Source organism: Rutidosis leptorrhynchoides, chromosome 5 (genome assembly GCF_046630445.1).
Source record: "Rutidosis leptorrhynchoides isolate AG116_Rl617_1_P2 chromosome 5, CSIRO_AGI_Rlap_v1, whole genome shotgun sequence".
NCBI lineage: Eukaryota > Viridiplantae > Streptophyta > Magnoliopsida > Asterales > Asteraceae > Rutidosis > Rutidosis leptorrhynchoides.
In genome coordinates, this window is record NC_092337.1 from 51,623,062 (window position 1) to 51,645,382 (window position 22,321).

Consider the following 22,321-nt stretch of genomic DNA (forward strand, 5'->3'; position numbering starts at 1 on the left):
TGTACATACTTACCTGTGAGATAGAATTCTCAGAGACCTGCTTTAGCCGACTCATAGGAGAGTCGTGTGATTTGGTTCTCCATAGCTACGTAAGCATAACCTCGATTCTTCAATATCTTTTCTTCTAAACATATGAACGGTCCTTCTCTGCATAGAGTAACAAATTCGGTATTTGAATATGTTTGATTATTTGAACATTTACCTTCGTGTGACCATTTTCCGCATTTATAACATCTTTCAAGGTGTCTTGCTCTTCTTTTTGTTGCGGACTTTGATATGCCTTTACCAAAATGTATCTTATGATGATCTTTCCTGAGTTCTTTTCTTACTCCGTCCATTTTGCCTCTTATGAATGATACCAATTCACTCGGAAGGGTGTCATTATTACGTTTAGTAATCATAGCATGTAGCATTAGACCATGGTTCAGATCAAAGGAATTCTTCATCTCGTAAAACCTAAAAAAATAAAAATTCAGAATGGAGGGAGAAGACTAGTTCTTTAGGGTCTGCTAGGGAAAGATCATTCGGATTCCATTCTTGGAAACTACACGAAAACAGAATATCTAACTCTAACAGAAATACATATTACCCTAAAAAGATTCGAATTTTCCCACACTTAGTTTGCTGTGGTGTCGAAATTGTGATTAACTTCATCTTCAACTTCCATTGGATTATCTATGTAATGTTTAACTCTGTGACCATTAACTTTAAATTCAATCCCATTTGAATTTATTAATTCTACTATTCCGTATGGGAAAACTCTTTTGACTATGAATAGTCCAGACCATCTTGATTTCAATTTTCCAGGAAATAGCTTGAATCGTGAATTGAAAAGATGAACTCTGTCTCCTTCTTTAAATTCTTTTGAACTTCTGATTCTTTTATCATGCCATTTCTTCGTTCTTTCCTTATAGATTAACGAATTTCCGTATGCTTCATGTCTTAATTCTTCTAATTTGTTTAGTTGACTTAATCGTAGACGTCCGGCTTCATGTAAATCAAGATTACATGTCTTCAAAGTCCAAAATGCTTTGTGTTCAATTTCTACTGGAAGATAACATGCTTTTCCGTAAACAAGTTTAAAAGGTGTGGTTCCAATTGGAGTTTTGTAGGCTGTTCTAAAAGCCCAGAGTGCATCCTCCAATTTCATGGACCATTCCTTCGAATTTGATCCTACTGTTTTCTCTAGAATACGTTTTAAAGCTTGGTTGGTATTTTCAACTTGTCCACTTGTTTGTGGATGATAAGCAGTTGAGATTTTATGAGTTACTCCATATCTTTTGAGAACTTTCTCAAGTTGATTATTACAAAAATGAGTACCCCGATCACTTATTAAAGCTTTTGATGTTCCGAACCTAGCAAAAAGACGTTTTAAAAAGTTGACTACAACTCGTGTATCGTTAGTTAGGAGAGCTTGTACTTCTGCCCATTTAGATACATAATCAATAGCAACGAGAATGTAGAGATTATTATGAGATTTTAGAAATAGACCCATAAAGTCAATACCTCAAACGTCAAATACTTCACATACTTGAATGACATTTTGTGGCATTTCATCACGTTGACTTATTTTTCCGGCCCTTTGACATGCATCACAGGATTTGCAAAGAAGGTGTGCATCTTTGAAAATTGTAGGCCAATAGAATTCAGCATCGTAAACTTTTTTTGCTGTAAGTTGAGGCCCATAATGCCCTCCGGTTGGTCCTGTGTGACAATGGTTTAAGATTTGATTAGCTTCATCTCCGAATAAACATCGGCGTATTATTCCATCGGGACAACTTTTAAACAAATGTGGATCTTCCCAGAAATAGTGTTTTATATCACTAAAGAATTTCTTTCGTTTTTGGTACGACAACCCTTTTTCAAGGAATCCACATACTAAGTAATTTGCATAGTCTGCAAACCATGGAATTTCATTATAATCGATCTTCAAAAGATATTCATCAGAAAAGTTATCTTGTATGGCCGATTCATTTAGAACTTCTAATTCGGAATTTTCAAGACTAGAAAGATGATCCGCTGCGAGATTTTCTGCTCCCTTTTTGTCTCGGATTTCAATATCAAATTCTTGTAAGAGTAAAATCCAACAGATTAATCGTGGTTTGGCATCTTGTTTTGAAAATAGGTATTTAAGAGCAGAATGATCGGTATAGACCACCGTTTTAGCTAGAACGAGATATGAACGAAATTTGTCAAAAGCAAAGACAATAGCAAGGAGTTCTTTTTCAGTAGTTGTGTAATTCGTTTGTGCTCATTGTAATGTCTTACTAGCGTAATAAATAGGTTGAAATCGTTTTTCAATCCTTTGTCCTAAAACGGCTCCCATTGCAAAATCACTTGCATCGCACATAAGTTCAAACGGTAGATTCCAATTTGGAGTTATCATGATTGGTGCATTAGTGAGTTTTTCTTTAAGAATATTAAAAGATTTGATGCATTTATTCGAAAAGATGAATGGAGCATCCTTTTCTAGGAGTTTATTCATAGGAGTGGCAATTTTAGAAAAATCTTTTATGAAACGTCGATAAAAACCAGCATGCCCTAGAAAACTCCTAACTCCTCTAACATTGGTGGGATGTGAAAGTTTAGCAATTACATCTACTTTAGCTCTATCCACTTCAATTCATTCCTTTGAAATTTTATGACCAAGAACGATGCCTTCTTTAACCATGAAATGGCATTTCTCCCAATTAAGTACTAGATTTGATTGTTCGCATCTAATAAGCATTCGTTCAAGATTAACTAGACATATTTTAAAAGTATCACCGAAGACTGAAAAGTCATCCATGAAAACTTCCATGCATTCTTCTATCATGTCGTGAAAAATTGCCATCATGCACCTTTGAAAGGTTGCAGGTGCGTTGCAAAGTCCAAATGACATGCGTTTGTAAGCAAAAGTACCATAAGGGCACATGAATGTGGTTTTCTCTTGGTCCTCGGGTGCTATTGGAATTTGAAAGTATCCGGAAAAACCATCAAGAAAACAATAGTAACTATTTCCGGCTAATCTTACCAACATTTGATCAATAAAAGGTAAGGGAAAGTGATCTTTTCTGGTGGCGTCATTTAATTTTCTATAATCTATACAAACACGCCATCCTGTTACAGTCCTAGTAGGAATAAGCTCATTTTTTTCATTTGTGATGACAGTCATGCCACCCTTCTTAGGTACACATTGAACTGGGCTTACCCATGGACTATCAGAGATCGAATAAATTAAACCTGCATCTAGCAGTTTAATAATTTCTTTCTTAACAACATCTTGCATATTAGGATTTAGTCTTCGTTGGCGTTGCACATACGTTTTATGACCTTCTTCCATAAGGATTTTATGTGTGTAATACGAAGGACTTATGCCTTTAATATCATGAATCTTCCATGCAATAGCTGGTTTATGAGCTTTTAGCACAGAAATGAGTTGAGATTTTTGATTTTCAGTAATAGAAGACGATATTATTACAGGTAATTCAGATTCACCATGTAAATAAGCATATTCCAAATGGTTTGGAAGTGGATTTAACTCTAATGTCAGTGGTTCTTCTATCGATGATTTGTATCGATATCTGTCTTCCTCTTTTAGCATTTGAATTTCTTCTGTTGTTGGTTCATATCCATTAGCCATGAGTGTAGCTAACATTTCAGTTTCATCAATTGGTTCAGTTCCTTCTCCTAAAGAACATTCTCTTTTTCCTTGTAATTCTGGAAATTCTTCTAACAATTCTGCATGTGAATCTATGGTTTGAATATAATAACATGTATCATCTGCAGATTGCGGTTGTTGCATGGCTCAATCAACAGAAAAGGTAACATTCTCATCCTCTATACTTAGGGTCAGTTTCTTACCGAACATGTCTATTATTACTTTAGCCGTGTTTAAGAATGGTCTTCCTAGTATGAGAGGAATTCGAGAATCTTCTTCCATGTCCAGAATAACAAAATCTACTGGAAATACTAAAGTACCAACTTTAACTAGCATGTTCTCCATTATCCCTCTAGGATATTTTACTGATCGATCGGCTAGTTGTATACTTATTCGTGTTGGTTTCAATTCTCCAAGGTCTAGTTTAGCGTATAGTGAATACGGCATTAAATTTATACTAGTACCTAAGTCTGCCAATGCTTCTATTGAACTAAGACTACCCAGAAAACATGGAATTGTGAAACTTCCTGGATCTGATAATTTTTTTGGTATCTTATTCAACAGCACTGCAGAACAATTAGCATTCATAGTAATAGCCGAGAGTTCTTCCATTTTCTTTCTATTTGTGATTAGATCTTTCAGAAATTTAGCATATCTAGGCATTCTTGAAATCATATCAATGAAAGGAAGATTTACATTTATCTGTTTAAACATATCCAAGAATTTGGATTGCTCGGCTTCAAGTCTTTCTTTTCTCATTTTACTCGGGTAAGGAAGTGGTGGTTGATATGGTTTAACATAAGGTTTAGCCTTAACTGTGTTATCTTTATTAACCTTTTCAACTACCGGTTCTGTTTCCTTATCTTGCTCAGGTTGTGGTTCTTGTGTAGTAGTAATAGTGTCATTAGAAATTACAGGTATTTTAGGTGGTTTAAGTGTAATACCACTTCTTGTGGTAATTGCTTTAGCTGTTTCATTCCGGGAGTTAGCATTTGTATCACTAGGTAAACTTCCCGGTTTTCTTTCACCTATCAACCTTGCTAGGTTACTTACTTCTTGTTCTAGATTTTGAATAGAAGCTTGTTGATTTCTAAATGCTTGAGCATTTTGTTCATTCGTTTGTTTCTGAGATGTGAAAAACTGCGTTTGAGATTCAACTAGCTTTGACATCATATCTTCAAAATTTGGCTTTTTATCATCGGTTTGTGGTGGTTTATTTTGAAAAATAGGTCTTTGCTGATTGTAAGTATTGTTAGATACTTGTTGATTGCTAGGACCTTGTTGGTTGTTGTATGGAACATTTTGGTTATAATTCTGATTTTGATTGTAGATTGGTCTTGGCGGTTGATAATTATTCTGATAATTATTTTCAGGCCTTTGGTTTATGTATGAAACATTCTCTCTTTGTTCCATTATTTGTTCAATACTGAGACAATCTTTTGTCAAATGTGGTCCTCCACACTGCTCACAGCTAATTCGTATTGAGTGAATATCTTTAGTCATCTTTTCCATTCGTCTCTCGACAGCATCTATCTTTGCGGAAATGGAATCAAAGTCATGGCTAGAATCGGCTCTAGCTGCTTTAGATGATCTAACGATATCTTTTTCTTGGTGCCACTCATGTGAGTGGGAAGCAGTGTTATCAATAATTTTGTAAGCTTCAGTTGCGGTTTTCTTCATAATGGAACCACCAGTCGATGTCTTTTCTTGTAGTGATGTCGCATCCTTGGTAGAATATTTGTACTATTTGATAAGTGTCTAAACCATGTTGCGGACATCCTCTCAATAACTTTCCAAATCTTGTCCACGCCTCATATAGAGTTTCATTTGGCTTTTGTGTGAACGTAACTATTTCTCCTTGAAGTCTCACGGCTTTAGATGCCGGAAAGAATTGTTTAAGAAAATTTTCAACTAAGACATCCCATGTATCAATCGCCCCTTCAGGTAACGATTCTAACCAATCTTTGGCTTCTCCCTTAAAAGTCCAGGGAAATAACATGAGATATATCTGTTCATCCTCCACTTCTTGAATTTTGAATAGAGTACATATCCTATTAAAGGTACGAAGATGTTCGTTTGGATCTTCCTTCGGCGCACCACTAAATTGACATTGATTAGTCACCATATGTAGGATTTGTCATTTGATTTCATAATCTGGCGCATTAATGTCGGGTTGAGTAATTGCGCGACCTTGGCCAGTGCGTTTAGCTCTCATTCGGTCTTCCATACTTAGAGGTTCCAGATTTTCCATGATTGAATTTGTTGAATCTGAATCACTAGAGGATTCTGACTTAATGGTTTGTTCCTCAACAATCTCTGTTTGAATGATTGGTGGTTCCGGAGGAAAGATTAATGGTTCAGGATCTCTGAATTGTCCCTGAATATCCTCCGGATTCTCATTTGTGAGGTCGGGTTCAAAAAATGGATTATCGGAAATTTGAATTGGAGTACTTGGTCGACTGGATGACGATTCTAAAGAAAAATCAATGGCGACAATATTGGCTAGATGTCTTGATCGAGTTACAGGTGGTGAACGTATAAAAGGTGGTGAACGTTTTGCTCGGTGCATTCACTGAATATCCTATTAGTTATAAAAATAAAAATTATATAAGTTATCAAATTAATAGACTTTTCTGATTTTGCCCACGTTTCGAATAGCTAATAGATGCAGCAGGTAGCCAGGACCCTTTAAATCGGAAGCCCACAACTCGCCACTAACAAATCCAACTATTACTACGAACCAGAAAATTTTGGGTGTCTATAAATTTAACCACTTAAAATAATTTTTCGTTGAAATTTAAAGAAATTTTAGAGAAGAAATAGAAAATTCTATATCCTAAAAACTAGAGCGTCGAAATGAAAAAGAAAAAAGAACGCGTCGAAAAACGTCAAAAAATAAAAGGTCGAAAAATAATAAAAAGAACGTAGCGCGTCGAAACTTAAAAAGTCTAAAAACTAAAAATTAAAACTTACGTCTAAAAGTATTAAAGCTTAAAAGGAATACTATATCCAAAACGGCAATAACTTAAAAAGGTACTAAAATTTATTTAAAACAAAAGCGATAAGCGACGTCGTAAAATTCTAAAGCACCTAAATCTTAGTCTAAAGAAAAAGCACTTAAGGGATTTTACGGCAAATCCTAAAAATCTAGAAATATAAATAACTATGGCAAAAACTATAACTTAAAACTAATTACGAGCGAAAAAATACAAATTACGAATAAACGATTAAAAGATACAATTATTAAAAAAATAAAAAGTGATAAAATTACAATTTTATAAAAAAATATTATTTTTATATTATTATTTTATAAAAGTATTAAGTTTATATATTTATTAAAACTAATTTTAACTTAAAATACAAATTAATTAAAAACTAAAACTAAATTATTATAATAATTAACCCTAATTAGGGTTTAAAAATAATAATAATAATTAATACTCTGTAATTATTGCTGTACCAGGTTCAGACCAGACGTGTCAGGATAGGTCATGCGGTCGCATGATTTTTAGCCTACCGGTGCATGCGGTTGCATGGCCCAAATATTCAGATCACAAATTGGGCTGCTACAGTATCGGGCTCGTACACTTTTTTTACTTTTTTTTTTATATTTCTGTTTTTATCTTATAAAATATTTATAAAACTTATATATATATTTTTTTTTCTTTTTTTTTACCTATTAGTTTTTGTAATTAAAAAAAAATACAAAATTTTTAAATTTAAAACATAAAAATATAGTAATATATATATATATATATATATATATATATATATATATATATATATATATATATATATATATATATATATATATATATATATATATTATGTTTTTATATTTTGTATGTTTAACAAAATATTTTTACAAAATAAGAAATATTATATTTTTACAAAAATATATTAAAAACTAATTTTTTTTATAGCGTTTCGCTTCGGTGTTTAAGAGAATCCCCGACAGCGGCGCCAAAAATACTTGATGTGTGTAGAGGTGTATAAGAAATAGGTATATATTTACTATGAAATACTATTAAATACGATACAATTTTACACAAGTTATTTATTTATTTATAAAGTGGATATACCTAAACCTTGCTACAACACTTATAAGCAGTGTACCTAATCGTACAGTAGTGTAGTTTTTAGTAAGTCCGGTTCGTTTCCAGGGATCTAGCCAAGTTTAACGCTATATTTTTAAAAACTATATTTGTATAAATGTAAATATATATATATATATATATATATATATATATATATATATATATATATATATATATATATATATATATATATATATATATATATATATATATATATATATATATATATATATATATATAAGTAGTATTATTATTATTATAAAAGGGGATTTTTACCGTTTAATTACCGGTTTGTCGATTTTAAAACTTTAGTCGCAGTTAAAACCTAATGTAAAATATTAAAAATAAAAATAACCTAATTTAAAGCGTAAAGTAAATGACATTAATTAAAGCGCGATAAATTAAAATGCGATAAATAAAATGACAATAAATAAAATTGATATAATTAAAAAGTACGATAATTAAAAGTGCAATTAAATAAAATGACAGTAAATAAAAGTGCGATGAAATATGAAATAAAGGAATTATGCTTATTTAAACTTTCATAATCATGATGTTTGACGTGTTGATTTTAGTTTATTACCATGGGTTAATTGTCCTTTGTCCTGGATTATTCAATATGTCCATCTGGTTTTTGTCCATAACAGTCCATCAGTCATAAATATAAAGTGCAAGTGTCCTCGTCAAATTATCCTTATATCCGAAGTCAAATATTCCAACTAATTGGGGACTTAAACTATAATTACACCAATTTTCCTTGTATGTAATTCACCCCTGTTTTAATAATTCCATTGACTATTAATCCATTCCCGTGTCCGGTTAAATGAACGATTATTAGTACTTATAAATATCCCGCCCATCGTGTCCGATCGAGTGTATGTGGTTATTTATAGGTACGTCCAATTGTAATTTTTATATTAAATTAACGAACTATCATTCAATTAAACAAATATAAAAATCATTAATAGCCCATAGTCTAATTTTCACAAGTGTCGTTCTTTTGTCCAAACCCCAATTATGGTACAAAGCCCAATTACACAGTCTTTAATATTTTAGCCCAACATCACGATTACTTCGGCTTAAATAAGCATAATAATAACTTAGCTACGAGACATTAAATTAAAAAGGTTGAACATAACTTACAATGATTAATAATAGCGTAGCGTTACACGGACAGAATTTCGACTTACACTTACAACATTCGCTAACATACCCTTATTATTATTATTATTATTAAATTAAAATTAAAATTAAAATTATAATATACATATATATATATATATATATATATATATATATATATATATATATATATATTACGCGAGAGATAGAGAGAAAAAGGTGTATTACATTCGACTGAAACTGTTCCTTTTATAGGAATGTGGCCAGAAAAAGTAGGCCATGCGATCGCATGGGAATTAGGCCTCCAGGCCATGCGATCGCATGGAGCAGGAATCCAGCTCACATACTTTGTTTTCTTGTTTGCTGACGGTTTTAATATATAATATAATATATATAAAATTTTTAAGAATTAATTATATATTATATTATATTCATGTGCATAGTTGACTTGTAATTTTTAGTCCGTTGCGTCGCGCGTTGAGAGTTTACTCTGGTCCCGGTTCCGGATTTCCGAACGTCCTTTTGTACTATTTAATATCTTGTACTTTGCATTTTGCGGCTCGTACTCTTGTAATTTTTAGACGTTTCTCATCAATAAATTGAACCACTTTGATTGTACTTTGTACTTTTGAGAATTGAGGGTCGTTTGCGTCTTCAATTCGCCGAATCTGTCTTTTGTCTTCACCTTTTATTATTTAAACGAATATCACTTGTAAATAGAACAATTGCAACTATAAGCTTGTCTTTGTTGAGGGATAATGCTATGAAATATGTGTTCGTTTTTAGCATTATCAAACACCACATGTAACAACACCACATACATGAACCAAATACATAAGTTGTAATTTACCAAATACATAAAGGGTTTTAAGCATTACATTCAAACCAAAAGAGAAACAGCCTTCTTAATACATCAAACCAAATGAAACAGCCTATTTAAAGACCACCTAATCAAAAGCAACTATTTTTAAAGCATTACATAAATTAAACCAAAAGAAATAGGCAATTCGTCGAAAAAAATATCATATTTTCTTGTTGGTGCCACTTGAACTACCTGCATGTTTCCTCTTTTCACCCACATTCTGTCTAGGATTGTGATAAGTTGTTAAGGTGGTTTTATCATGTTCAATGTACACAATTATTTCCCTATCCTCATTAACATACTGAATCATGTTAATTACATCAATATCGCTACCCAAAGCTTCTAATCCATAATCCAAATTAGTTGTTGGTCTAAGAAAGTGATAAAACATGACCCTATGCCCATCATAACCTAAATCCTCCACCATATCATTGAGTTCATTAACAGAAAACTTATCCGAATCAATGAGATCAAAATATGTCACATTACCATTCACATACTCTCTTCGTGGAAATGGAGTAAACGACCCACCATGGTGTAACTTTATACTAAATAGCGTAGGTTCACGACCTGCAAAACAATCAATTTTGACCGAAATTTAAAACCTTCAACTCAAATATAACCGATAATGTATAACACTTGATAATGTAAAATTAATACCGTATATCAGAGGTAAATCATAATCCAATTCCTCCGTCCTCCTGTAATACAAAGGATTAACCATTTTCACATGTTATTAGGGTTTTAGAGCTTCAATCGTCGCCACCAAACTTTAAATTTGCTATAAATGCAGTTAACTGGTCCAACTACCTATGAAATGTGTAAATATTAACAATAGTCGAAAATACCCTCATGTGCAAGTCATGTGAGGGCTTAAATCGTTAGTTTATCACAGACGTTAATCTTGAGACCCCCCATGAAACTAATTCAAACCACAGTGACTTCCCAAGTTCAAAAATTACTTTTGAACTCCGATTGATGTTTTAAACAAACTACAGCGACCCCCCATGTAATTTTGTCTTATACATGTATAATAAAATATATAAATAAATAATCAAATCAAATCAAATTATTATGTATTTTTTATGTATAAATAAATAAATATAAATACATAAAACTCCGTAAAATATATATTGATAGAAGTAAAAATGCAAGGTATATAATTCTTACTGGACAAAATTTCATTCATCGTCCCTGAACTTTACATCAAATTTGACTCCATATCCTTTTTTTTTGTGCATCCCTCGTCCATAATAAATCATAATTCTACATCCCTCGTCCTCCCATCTATCATCTGTCTATTTGAGCCGTTAAATGCATTCATGTGTAAAGCATGTGAGGGTACCTTAGTCTTTTTATTTTTTTCTTTCTTATTTAACTTATTTTCCACATCTTCATCCCTCAAATTTTTAACTTTATATCCCCCCACCATCCAACTACCTTCCTATATCTTTCTAAAATATCCATAAATCAAAATGCTCGATCTTTGTTCATCATTGTCGATGCATATATTCAAGATATTTTAGACCCTTTTCTTCTTCATATAATATTCAATATTTCCTTAATCTAATAAAACAACTCAGAACATAGAATTATCAATTAGGGCTTACAAAACTGAAATCACAAGCTAGAGATGATGATGATGAACTCTGTTTCTAGAACTCCGGCATCCGAATTCAGAGGAAGGTGGAGTTCGACTGATGATGACGATGATGTTACCGGATGTGATGGAAAACAAGAGGACAACAACCACAAAATTCCGGCAATGGGTTTCGATTAAGCGTTTGATTTTTACGACGTTGATACCGAAATTCCGTCAGATGCACACCAAGTAGCGATATTCCGGTCATTGTTTGAAGCCATGACCACCGTCAACGATTTCCGGCCACCTAAGGGATTTTAAATACTTTTTGAGGATTGTTTCGGATTCGTGTGGTGATAAAGATAATAGATATAGCTTTAATTTTAGGTTCTAATGAGGAAATTGAATTTCGATATTTTTGGTGAAAAAAATGATGACGATGAATCTAATGAAGATCTGGTAATTGTGATGAGATATAATGAATGTTTAATGGTGCTATATAACGAAGATGAATGAACGATGATGATTATGAGTATTGATTTCTAGTAAGGGAAATAAGAAAAGTAGGTGCCTAAAATATATTAGGGTTGATTGGGTTTTTTTTAGGGATGAATGATGAGATGGTGTGGTCACTGTGGTGGCGATGTAGATGGAGCTTAGGAATAAAATGACTTTTTTACCTTTACATGCTTTGCACATGACTGAATAAACGGCTCAAATAGACGGAAAGTAGACGTGAGGATGAGAGATGTAGATTTTTGATACATTATAGAAGGGACGAGTAATGCAAAAAAAAAGAAAAAAAAGAATATAAAGTCAAATTTGATGTAAAGTTCATGAATTAAATTGTCTTCTTACTGATGAAATTACTAGAAAATATTGTTCTCTTCCTCATATATATATCCAGCGTCACATGATCCGTAACGTTATTGATTCTACTTCTACAGTATATTAAAGCTGGTTCGGTTAGTCCAATTTTATTTTGCCCTAATTTCACCGGCGATTGAAAAAAGATGGTGGGCGAAGAAAAGAGGCATCAGATGATGCAAAATTTGTTCGGTGATCAATCGGAAGAAGAAGAGGAAGAAGAGGAAGAAGTTGAATCGGAGCACGAATCAAACCGACAACCCGATTATGTATCCGTACGTTCGCTCTCAATTTAATTTACACAGTCACACATCACACACTATATAGCATCGTATCGTAATTAGGTCTGATTGTTTGTGATATCAATATTAGGGTTTTCAAGTGGAATTGACTTGTTGATTATTCGATTTGGGGAAATTAGGGTTTAGCGTTTTAAAATGTTAATGTGATTTTGTTTGTTTGTTTATATTGATGATTTGATGTGGTTATTCAAGTAATTGATATTCAAATAAATTATTTTTTATATAATTTTTTAACATTCTAGAACTGAATGCCTGAGAGATTTTTGATTTTTATGTGTTTTAAAGAAGCGTGTGTGATTGAGCTGTTAGCAGAAGGTTTACTTACAACTAAATTGATTTATAGCTTATTATTTGAAAAAGAGAAAACATATGTAATGCTGATCCCAACATTACATATAAGTCACTTATTGTTGATATATAACTTAGTATCTAAAAACGGAAACCCATATGTAATGCTGATACTTAAATTGCGTAAGTTGCGCGCTGCATAAGATCAAAGATTTTGCATTTATAACCTTCCAACGTTTTCGCGTGTGCATACTCACCCTTCATTTTCTCTTAATGTTTTGTAAGGTTTTATTAATGTTAGCATTATTAATCATTTTCTTTTGGAAAAATCGTCAAAAAACTTGTTACAAAAAGAGGAGGTAATCAATTTAGTTGTAATCGGTGCATACATTGGATTCGCTTCAAGCATTTCAGTTTAGTATTTTTGATTTCTGTTATTCCATATAGCATGTCTAGTTGTGTTGTTCGGTTATGCCCATGCGGCCATGCATATGTATCATTCAATGTAGGTTTCTCCTTTACCGACTATGAATATTGGATGGCTTTATAGTCGGTCGATCTATCTAGTTTTCTCTTACCAGCGATAATATATATTCTCTACTGATTTATTTATCGTAAATGAAGTTTCATTTTTTGTATTAGAGAATTGACTTTAGCTAATATCAAGTTTTCTGTAAGCTGATGTTACCTGAAGTTCTCTATTATCTGTATATGACTATATGTGGATATTGTTATGGACGTGGTCAACTGATTTAACCTTATCTTTATGAGTTTTGATTTAATAGATGATTTTATGTTGAAAGTTGAGTCGATACATGGAGAATTAATTCTCAGATATGATATTCGTAAGATACTAAATCATTTGCTGCTTTTATTAGATAATGATAATGATAATGGTATATGAATTATTGAAGAAGTATTGTTGGCACATATACTTTTATTATACGGCTCTATTGAGTCGACATCAATCATCGATTTATTGGTGACTTGACTGACTCTTAGAGCCTAAATTAAATTCCTGTCAGGAGTTAAAACCCATGGAAATTTGATTCTACCATTTTCATGGCGTCTAATTATTATTATTATTTTTTTAATTTTTAAAAAACTTTTTCCTACTTAAAGGCCGGAGGTCCTCTCGGAAGCAATCTCTTTATCCGTCGAATAGAGAGAGGGATGACTTTCTCTACTTTTGAGAGTGTTTGACTCTGGGTGGAGAATTGACTTGTCTTTATTCTCGGATAGGGGAAGGATTGTCTACATCTCACCTCCCCATACACCACTTATGTACTCATGTGGTATTGGGTTTTGTTGTTGTTGTTGTTGTTGTTGTTGTTGTATATACTTTTATTAATACATTAATACATTTAGTTTTAATATAGCTTTGTCTTGAAACTGTGTTTCTATGTTTGTTCACTTGTTGCTATTTTGAAACTATTGCCAAGTGTTAGAAAGTCGTATGTACCGGTGAATACTAATAAATGATAAAGAAGTATGTAAGGCTCGGTACCTGGCTATTAATAGTGATTACTAATGATCAATTTACCGAAGGTGAAGATTCTGTGATAAAAAAATGGAATGAATATTTACCGGGTAAAACCCATTAACCTAAAATGGAATGAATGCTATGCTCTATTGTACAAAGCAACACAATTTAACCGAGTCCCGCTGTTGAATATTTACATATCTGTTTCGGAAGTTTTTTTTTTCTCTCATTAAAGAACGACAGTAGTAGTTGTATGTGAATGCTGGAAGGGTTATATTAGTTGGCGTATTAAATTCCACTAAGTAAAATGGCACCAGTTGTCTTTACATGGCCATACGTGGATGCTAAAATTAATTAGAACTCTACGTGGTCTTTGATACCGAGAAAGTTCTTTTCTACTCTTGTAAGAAATTATCTCATTTAAGGATAAGGGTTATATAAAGTTCTTTTTATCGAATTTCTGTTGGTTTCTGCACGTGTTTCGTGCTAATGGTTTTACATGTAACTAGTGTCCGTGCCAGACGTTTCTAGAGATTACCACTCACATGATGTTTCGGTTTTAAAAGCCACAAATCCCGTCTTTGGATGCAATCCACCAATCGTTGATTATAAAATATATATTTGGAAAATACAGTTTGTAAATGGAAGCGAATCTTTACAAATCCGTTAAGGAGATATGAGGATAATAGTGGTCAAAATTTTGTTTAAACAAATCTTGTATACGTGATATATGAATACATTTGCTTTCTATTTTTTACTAAATTGAAACTTTTATGTGCAGGATGAAGGGATGAAGCCCGAAGTTGAAGATGTGGTAGAAGGCCAAGGGGAAGTAGAGATTGGTAGTGATGTTGATGGTGAATTACATGAATTTGATCAAGAACAAGATCAAGAACAGGATCAAGAACAGGATCAAGAACACATAGAGAGTGAAGGTGAGAGAGAACAGAGTGATCAAGAAATTGATTTGGGAGATGAAAGAGACGAAAGTGAAGGTAAAGATTCAGGAAGTGACCAAATGGGTCAAAGAGTTGTTACAAGTAGGAGGCGAGAAGTGGTGGAGAGTGAATCAGAAAGATCTGAGGATAATCATTATGTGGATAATGCAGAGGAAGAAATTGACGAAGCTCGAAGTCAAAGGTATCGTTTTTATGTTAATATTCCAATTTCAATTTAAAATTTTATTTTAAAAGTTTGTGATAGTGTTGTAGATTTTGCGAAAAAGCCATTTAATGTGGCAGATTGGATATATTAGTCCCACAAATAGTAGTACCATTACAGCTTTTTTTAATGAGTCAAAAAAGTCTACTTCTAAGAGGTCATATGGGTTCAACATATAGAAAGTCGTTGAAAGTCTACTTCTAATTTATACCTTCTATAGCGTTTTGTTCAAAGACTTGGTTAATTATTATGTTGTTTGTAATTATAAATATGTATCCCTTATTAAAATAATTTAATTAAATATGGACAAGAATGTGGGATCATAATCCTTTGGCATCCTGTCCGGCCATACTTTAAATGACCAATTTCCTTTTAATCAAGGTTGTAAAAGTCGCTAGTCGGTCGGGACCCTCTACGGACTAATCGATCAAGTCGGGGAGTAGTCGGACATTCACCAACTTTGATCAATTTTGACCGATTTCGACTGACCTATACATAGCATTAAGGTCTGATAAGTAGTTTTAATGGAGCTTTATATAATACGGAGAAATAATTAGCCTTTTTTTTGGGATGAGAAAGCTAATGGACGTAGCATTTCAACCTGTAGAAGCTTAATGCAAGTTAAATTACTTTCATGCCCTTTGTATTTTGTTAAAACAAGTCAAAGCAATACCAAATATACTTGTTGTCAGTAAAAGCAACTTCTTTTACCCGACTTCGAAGCCAAAGAAATGCCAAATGTACTTGCTTGTTCTGATCCCATTAAAATAAAAATCGAACTTCTCATTTAAGTAAATAAACAACTCTCTTTCTCCCTCCGTTAAAAGCTTCATCTACTTTAAACAATAAGATTTTTTAATTCAAAAACATATTGTTTTTTGGTGATCCTTGAAGTGGGTTGACCACCGTTGACTACCATTGATCACCGTAGACCGACTTTTTTTAGCATCTTTGGCCTAGTCAGATTGAGCTACCTCCCACATCCGACTTTTACACACTGCCTTTAACCTGTTAGACAATCCCCTGCCCCACCCATATTGTCACATGTATTGTAAAAGGTTGCGCTGTTTTTTTTTTTTTTTTTTTTTACCAAATAATCATATTTTAAACTTTCTCTTGGTTACATATTTATTATGACTTTGGCAGCAGGTCACCTGAAGAAGAGAAAGATGATGCACACATATCAGAAACAGCGCCTGAGCTCAGGGATGTATTTGGGGTATCAGACGATGAAGAACCTGATGAGTATAATGCAGTTCAGAATAATCTCGAGGACGGTGCAAATGTCTGTATTCATTGTTAAGATACAGTTATTCTTATATAATTATTATCTTTATCTTTATGATTGTATACGAGTTATGCCATCAATTTGTAATAAGCTTCACTTGTTCTTTTTTCCATAGAGATCTCCTATGGAGGATGAAGGTTATGACAAGGATCTCAGACCAGAGGACATGTTAGCTGATGAAGAGGGTCGTTATGATTCTGAAGAGGATAATATTGTCAAACCTAAGGAGAAACCAGTGGGACCCCCTTTGGAGTTAGGGATACCGTTGCGGCCTCCCCCAGCTCAGCCTGAAAAGGTTTAGCCTCAAGTTTTGTTTTGATGCAGCTGTTAATACATTTTTTTCTCTGCAAAATGATACTTGTTGAACACTAGGAGACAATAAGGACTAATTTTGAAACTTTGTTATGCCTAATTCATGTGAATATGGCAGCTATGACCACTTGCGAATAAGTTGATTGGGTTATGTTTTATCCCAGATGGGTAAATTTTATTGCTTTAAAGGAAATGAGTCAATTGGGTTGTAAGTTGCCGAAAGTGTATTTTAAATTTTTTATACATGAGACCTTCTAAATCATTTTAGTCTAGAGGTTAGAATAATTTTTCAAGTAAAATTATTATTTTTGTTATCATATTCGACGCACCATTCCTTTTGATGCATTTATCCCAACCAGCTTTGCCTGCTCATTTTACCAGCTTCTTGACCATCTATGAAGCTGATAGGTTAGTCATAAATCTGACTCAAATTGCATGATGTATCTTGCACATGATTGGGAACTAGATTGAGCCTGTCTTCCCTTTTCTTGCAGATGAACATGATTAAGGTTTCTAATATCATGGGAATTGATCCTAAACCATTTGATCCAAAGACATTCGTCGAAGAGGATGCATTCGTTGCTGATGAATCTGGACACAGCAAACGAATTCGCTTGGAAAATAACATTGTTCGTTACAGGGCTGTTAGAAATCCCGATGGAACGACTTCGGTAAGTCTATGTTATAAATTTTGAATAAATGAAACAACTTCACATGATTCCATAACCTTCTTTCCTCTTATTAGTTCGGTGACTCAATAGCGTTAGTTTATGTATGTAGCTTTGTAATTTGTGTTGATGATCTTCTGTGTAGTATGAAAGCAATGCACGATTTGTTAGATGGTCAGATGGCAGCTTACAGTTGCTTATTGGGAATGAAGTTCTTGATATCTCAGTACAGGATGCACAACATGATCAAGCTCATCTTTTTCTTAGACATGAAAAGGTTTGTAACAAATGATCTCAGGGCCCACGAAAAATTTGAATAGTATATTTTTAAATATTGTCATATGTTTTTCTATTTAATTTGGTACATGAACTTATTATATACATGACGTTTACTGGAAAATTTGCAGGGAATACTTCAGTCTCAGGGGAGAGTTCTAAAAAAGATGAGATTTATGCCTTCGTCTTTGACTTCTAATTCTCATAGATTATTGACTGCACTTGTCGATTCAAGGCATAAAAAGTCAACCAGGGTCAAAAAAACTGTCACTGATATTGATCCTGAGAGGGAGAAGGAGCAAAAAGAGAAGGTTAGATCATTCATAGTAGTGTTCACTTCTCTTCAAAAATTTTGTGGTTACGAGTTTCTTTGTTTACAACGATTTGCTGTGTTTGTAGGCTGAAAGTCAGACAATTAGGGCCAATGAGCTTCTTAGTAAGAAAAAAGAAAAGGTGAATAGGAAGTATACACAAACTGTACGTAGAGAACGCCAACTTTCACCCGGTTTCTTGGAAGATGCACTCGACGAGGTAATATCGGGATTTAAATAATAAATATAAATAAAATATTGCTAATTTTTTTTTCTTCATGAAACAATATTACAATAAATATACATTTATAATTAGAATTGTTTAAAATTAATAATATAACTAGTCGTGAATGCATTTATCAGGCGTTTACTCACATAATGATTTATAGGATGACGAACAAGATTATTACGATTCTCGACGTTCTGCTACTCGACGTCGTTTTGATGAAGACCTGGAAATGGAAGCTCGAGCTGAAAAGCGTATTATCAATGCAAAGAAGGTATATAACGAACGTGAACATCCCTTATTCATTGCTGTTCAGTATTTACATATTTGTTTTTCCTTTAACTAGTCTCAAGGTTACAAAGATGCACGAGGCAAATCATCCTTGTATTCCATGAAATCATCTAAACGTCCAGTTGATGATTACGAAAGCGAAAGAGAGGAATCTGAGTATGAAACTGAGGGTGAAGAGGATGAAAGGTCTCCGCCACGTAGGCGTGCCGAGGTGGCAGATCGTTATGATGATGAAGAGGAGGAAGAACAATACGAGGAGGCGTTGGCTGATGATGCATCAGAAGAAGAAACAGTAAGCGTTTAAACTTTAAACCAATCTTCTAACATTATGTTTGAAGTATAGATTTTAAAAGTCAGTTTCTTCAATTTAAACGAAATATCTGATAGGGATTCAAGCACAAGGCGTCAGGTGGTAGTCTCAAGCGCCAGGAGATAGATTCAGATGAGGAGTCTCCCCCCAGAAAGGCTACAGCATCTCATCGTCGAAAGGCACTTGTTTATGATAGCGATGATGAATAAAATGAATCATAAACTAGCAAAAGATATGCGAGTTGGTAAGTATCACCCGTCCCTTGAATAATTTTATGTTTGGATAGTTGAATCAACATGTCTTTAAGATGTTGCACAATAATTAACTTGTTATGCTTGAACATCCTTGATAAAACACATGGAACTATGGATTACAATTGTTATTCATTCTTTATTAATGTTACAAAACGGGTAAAAGGATAAGTAATTTCTCTTTAGGCTACCCGGAGAAGGGAGTTATTTTTTACTCAGATGTACGCAGCCTAACCTGGTTATCCCATTATCGTTTCCGGCCCTTTAGAAATACTCAAACCTAAGCTATCATGGATGATTTCTTTATTAATGTTAATGTTAAAAAGTTTTGATCATTTGAGTGCTAATTTAGTGCTCTTGAACTTGACAACAAATTACCATGTAGTCCAAATAACCATGTAAAAATCGAATTTTATGCAGTATTCGGATCTCAATTTCTGTATCTTTTTTCCTCCAGCTGTTTTTAACACACATCTTGAACATGCAGATGTTGATTCTTCGTAACAACTCAAACTCATCAGAACAATTACTTGTCAACAAGGCTACTTCACATCTTCCTTTTATTTCTGCTCTTTGTAATTGCTGGTCTGTCACCACATCTGACTGGATATGTGAACATATATAATATTTTCAAATAACATAGCTGTTATCTGAAGTTAATTTGTAACATCGTATTATTAAGTTTCTGATTTTCCCCCTTTTACATAATCTTTTTAGGATTTTTCTTGTTTGGTCATATTAATGCATCTTACTTTCTTCTATCCGAGGCTCCGAGCTATACACCAATAGACCCTTTTTCTGTGAGACGTTGTGCAACACAATTTATACCAATAGTTTATGGAGTTTCATTGACGAATCTAGACTCAACTCAATAGGCTACCAAATCTTTTTTCTATACGAATTATGTGAAGGGTATTTAAGTGGTCGTTTATCTTCAAAAACTATAAATCTGGTGTGTGGGTCCTGCACTTCAATTTAGTAGTGTAAACAATTTAAAGAGTACATTATTAATATAGTGTGGAGTTATATATATATATATATATATATATATATATATATATATATATATATATATATATATATATATATATATATATATATATATGGGCATGATCAATGGGGAATTAACCAATTGGGGGATGCAATTTTTTTTTCCGTTTTTTTTGGATTTTTTTTCCGGCATCAAGATCGCACGAAAATATGAACATTTAGAAAAGACAATTTGTGATGAATGTTATTAATTATGCGGAAAAACGATCGACAAAAAAAACATTCAAGATAATATTGTTCGTGAACAATGTGAACGTTTTTTTTTCTTTTTTTTTTCATGTTTTGTGAAGAAAATTTAGCCCGATTTAGAGTTTAGGGTTTAGGGTTTGGGGTTTAGGGTTTAGGGTTTGGGGTTTAGGGTTTATGGAACCCAAAACACTAAACCCTAAACCCTAAACTCTAAACCGTTCGTGTTAAAAACTCAATCTAAATCCTAAATCTAAACCTTAAACCCTAAATTTCTAAACCATAATATCTAAACACTATAAACCCTAATATCTAAACCCTAATATCTAAAACCTCAACATACGCTCGAAAAACACGATAATTGTTATATATGAGTTCTTCGAGCGTTTTTCCGCCAAAATAAAAACATTTATCACAAAGTGTCTTTATTAAATGTTCATATTTTCATCCAATCTATAATGTTCGTGAACAAAGTTTTTAAAAAAATGAAAAAAAAAGATTTTGCTTCCCCCGCTTCCCCCGATTGGTTACTTCCCTCTTGATCCCCCAGAGGGAAGTGAAATGTACGTGGAAAGGGAAAAATAAATTTTTTTTTTTTTTTTTTTTTTTTGTATAAACATTAAGATTATGTTAAAATTAAATATCAACGTTAAAAAAGACACTACTACATAAACAACAATACAATATTAACATAATTGTCATGTTGGTTTAGTAGTTTATTAGTTTGAGACTGATATGCAAGAGAATTTTTAATTCCCCACAAGCCAACTTCTTCAATGTGTGTTCTAAGTTCTAAATCACAAGAAATTTGAAAACAATCAAAATGAGAATCTAACGTGCAATATATGCGAACGTGCACCATCCACCATCTATCTCTATTAATTTACATACTCGATATTATATATACTAATATACTAATTCTCGTGTAGATACCGTTTGGAGATTCGGCTCACTTACATGTCGTATTGAGGGTTAAGTTGGAACTTGAAGTATTCACTGTTGGATGCTTCGACGAGCCCAACACACCCACTATAGAGGATCTAGACTATACTAGACTCACTACACCAACACTTTGACGTTGGTTAGCCTTTAATTTTATAAATCCTTAGTGCACAATGTACTTAGGCGACAGTGTCGACCATATATCTTTAGGCGGTATAACCGACCATGTATTACTTAGGTGGCAGAGCCGACCATATAATAAGAACAACACAAGTGCACTAAGAACTTAAACACAAACTAAGGCTTGATCGGGAAACTTAACAAAAACACTTATATTAAATTACAATTACAATATTACTTACAAGCTTTTTCTTCTCTACTTTCGCTAACTCACACTCTTCTTCTCTTCTTCACAACTCACTTCTTATTTCACTCTCACAACTTACTTCTTATTTCACTCTCATAACTTACTTCACACCCTACAAATGAAATCCTCACCCCTATTTATACTACTCCATGGAAGTTTATAGAAACTAGATATTTCCATGGATATATATAAATATCTAGATATTTTTATACATATAAATATCTAGATATTTTTTGCACACATAAATATCTAGATTTTTCTTTACATTTTAATATCTAGATATTTTTCATATACATATTAATATCTAGATATTTTACCCATATACATATACTAATTCCATATTATTCTAAATTTGCATTGTATTTTAACACTCCCCCTCAATGCAAATTTTCTTCCGTTGATGACTTGCAGATCATTCCAAGTGCTTCTCTGAATTTTT

At 33.0% G+C, this 22,321-nt stretch overlaps 1 protein-coding gene across 2 annotated transcripts; it reads left to right on the top strand.

The window, feature by feature from the left end:
- Positions 1 to 12,208: 12,208 nt before the first annotated feature.
- On the top strand, positions 12,209 to 20,029 carry LOC139846750 (protein LEO1 homolog). 2 transcript variants are annotated; one of them, XM_071836244.1, is made up of 12 exons: positions 12,209 to 12,445; positions 15,025 to 15,383; positions 16,551 to 16,689; positions 16,808 to 16,987; positions 17,499 to 17,675; positions 17,818 to 17,949; positions 18,080 to 18,259; positions 18,348 to 18,479; positions 18,649 to 18,759; positions 18,832 to 19,068; positions 19,164 to 19,330; positions 19,825 to 20,029. In XM_071836244.1, exons 1-11 carry the CDS (start codon positions 12,317 to 12,319, stop codon positions 19,293 to 19,295), a joined length of 1,908 nt encoding a protein of 635 aa, XP_071692345.1. In that variant the 5' UTR covers positions 12,209 to 12,316; the 3' UTR covers positions 19,296 to 19,330; positions 19,825 to 20,029. The 2 variants fall into 2 exon arrangements, with proteins under 2 accessions (XP_071692345.1, XP_071692346.1); XM_071836245.1 differs by having other exon boundaries at positions 12,210 to 12,445; positions 16,554 to 16,689.
- The last annotated feature ends 2,292 nt before the right edge of the window (positions 20,030 to 22,321 follow it).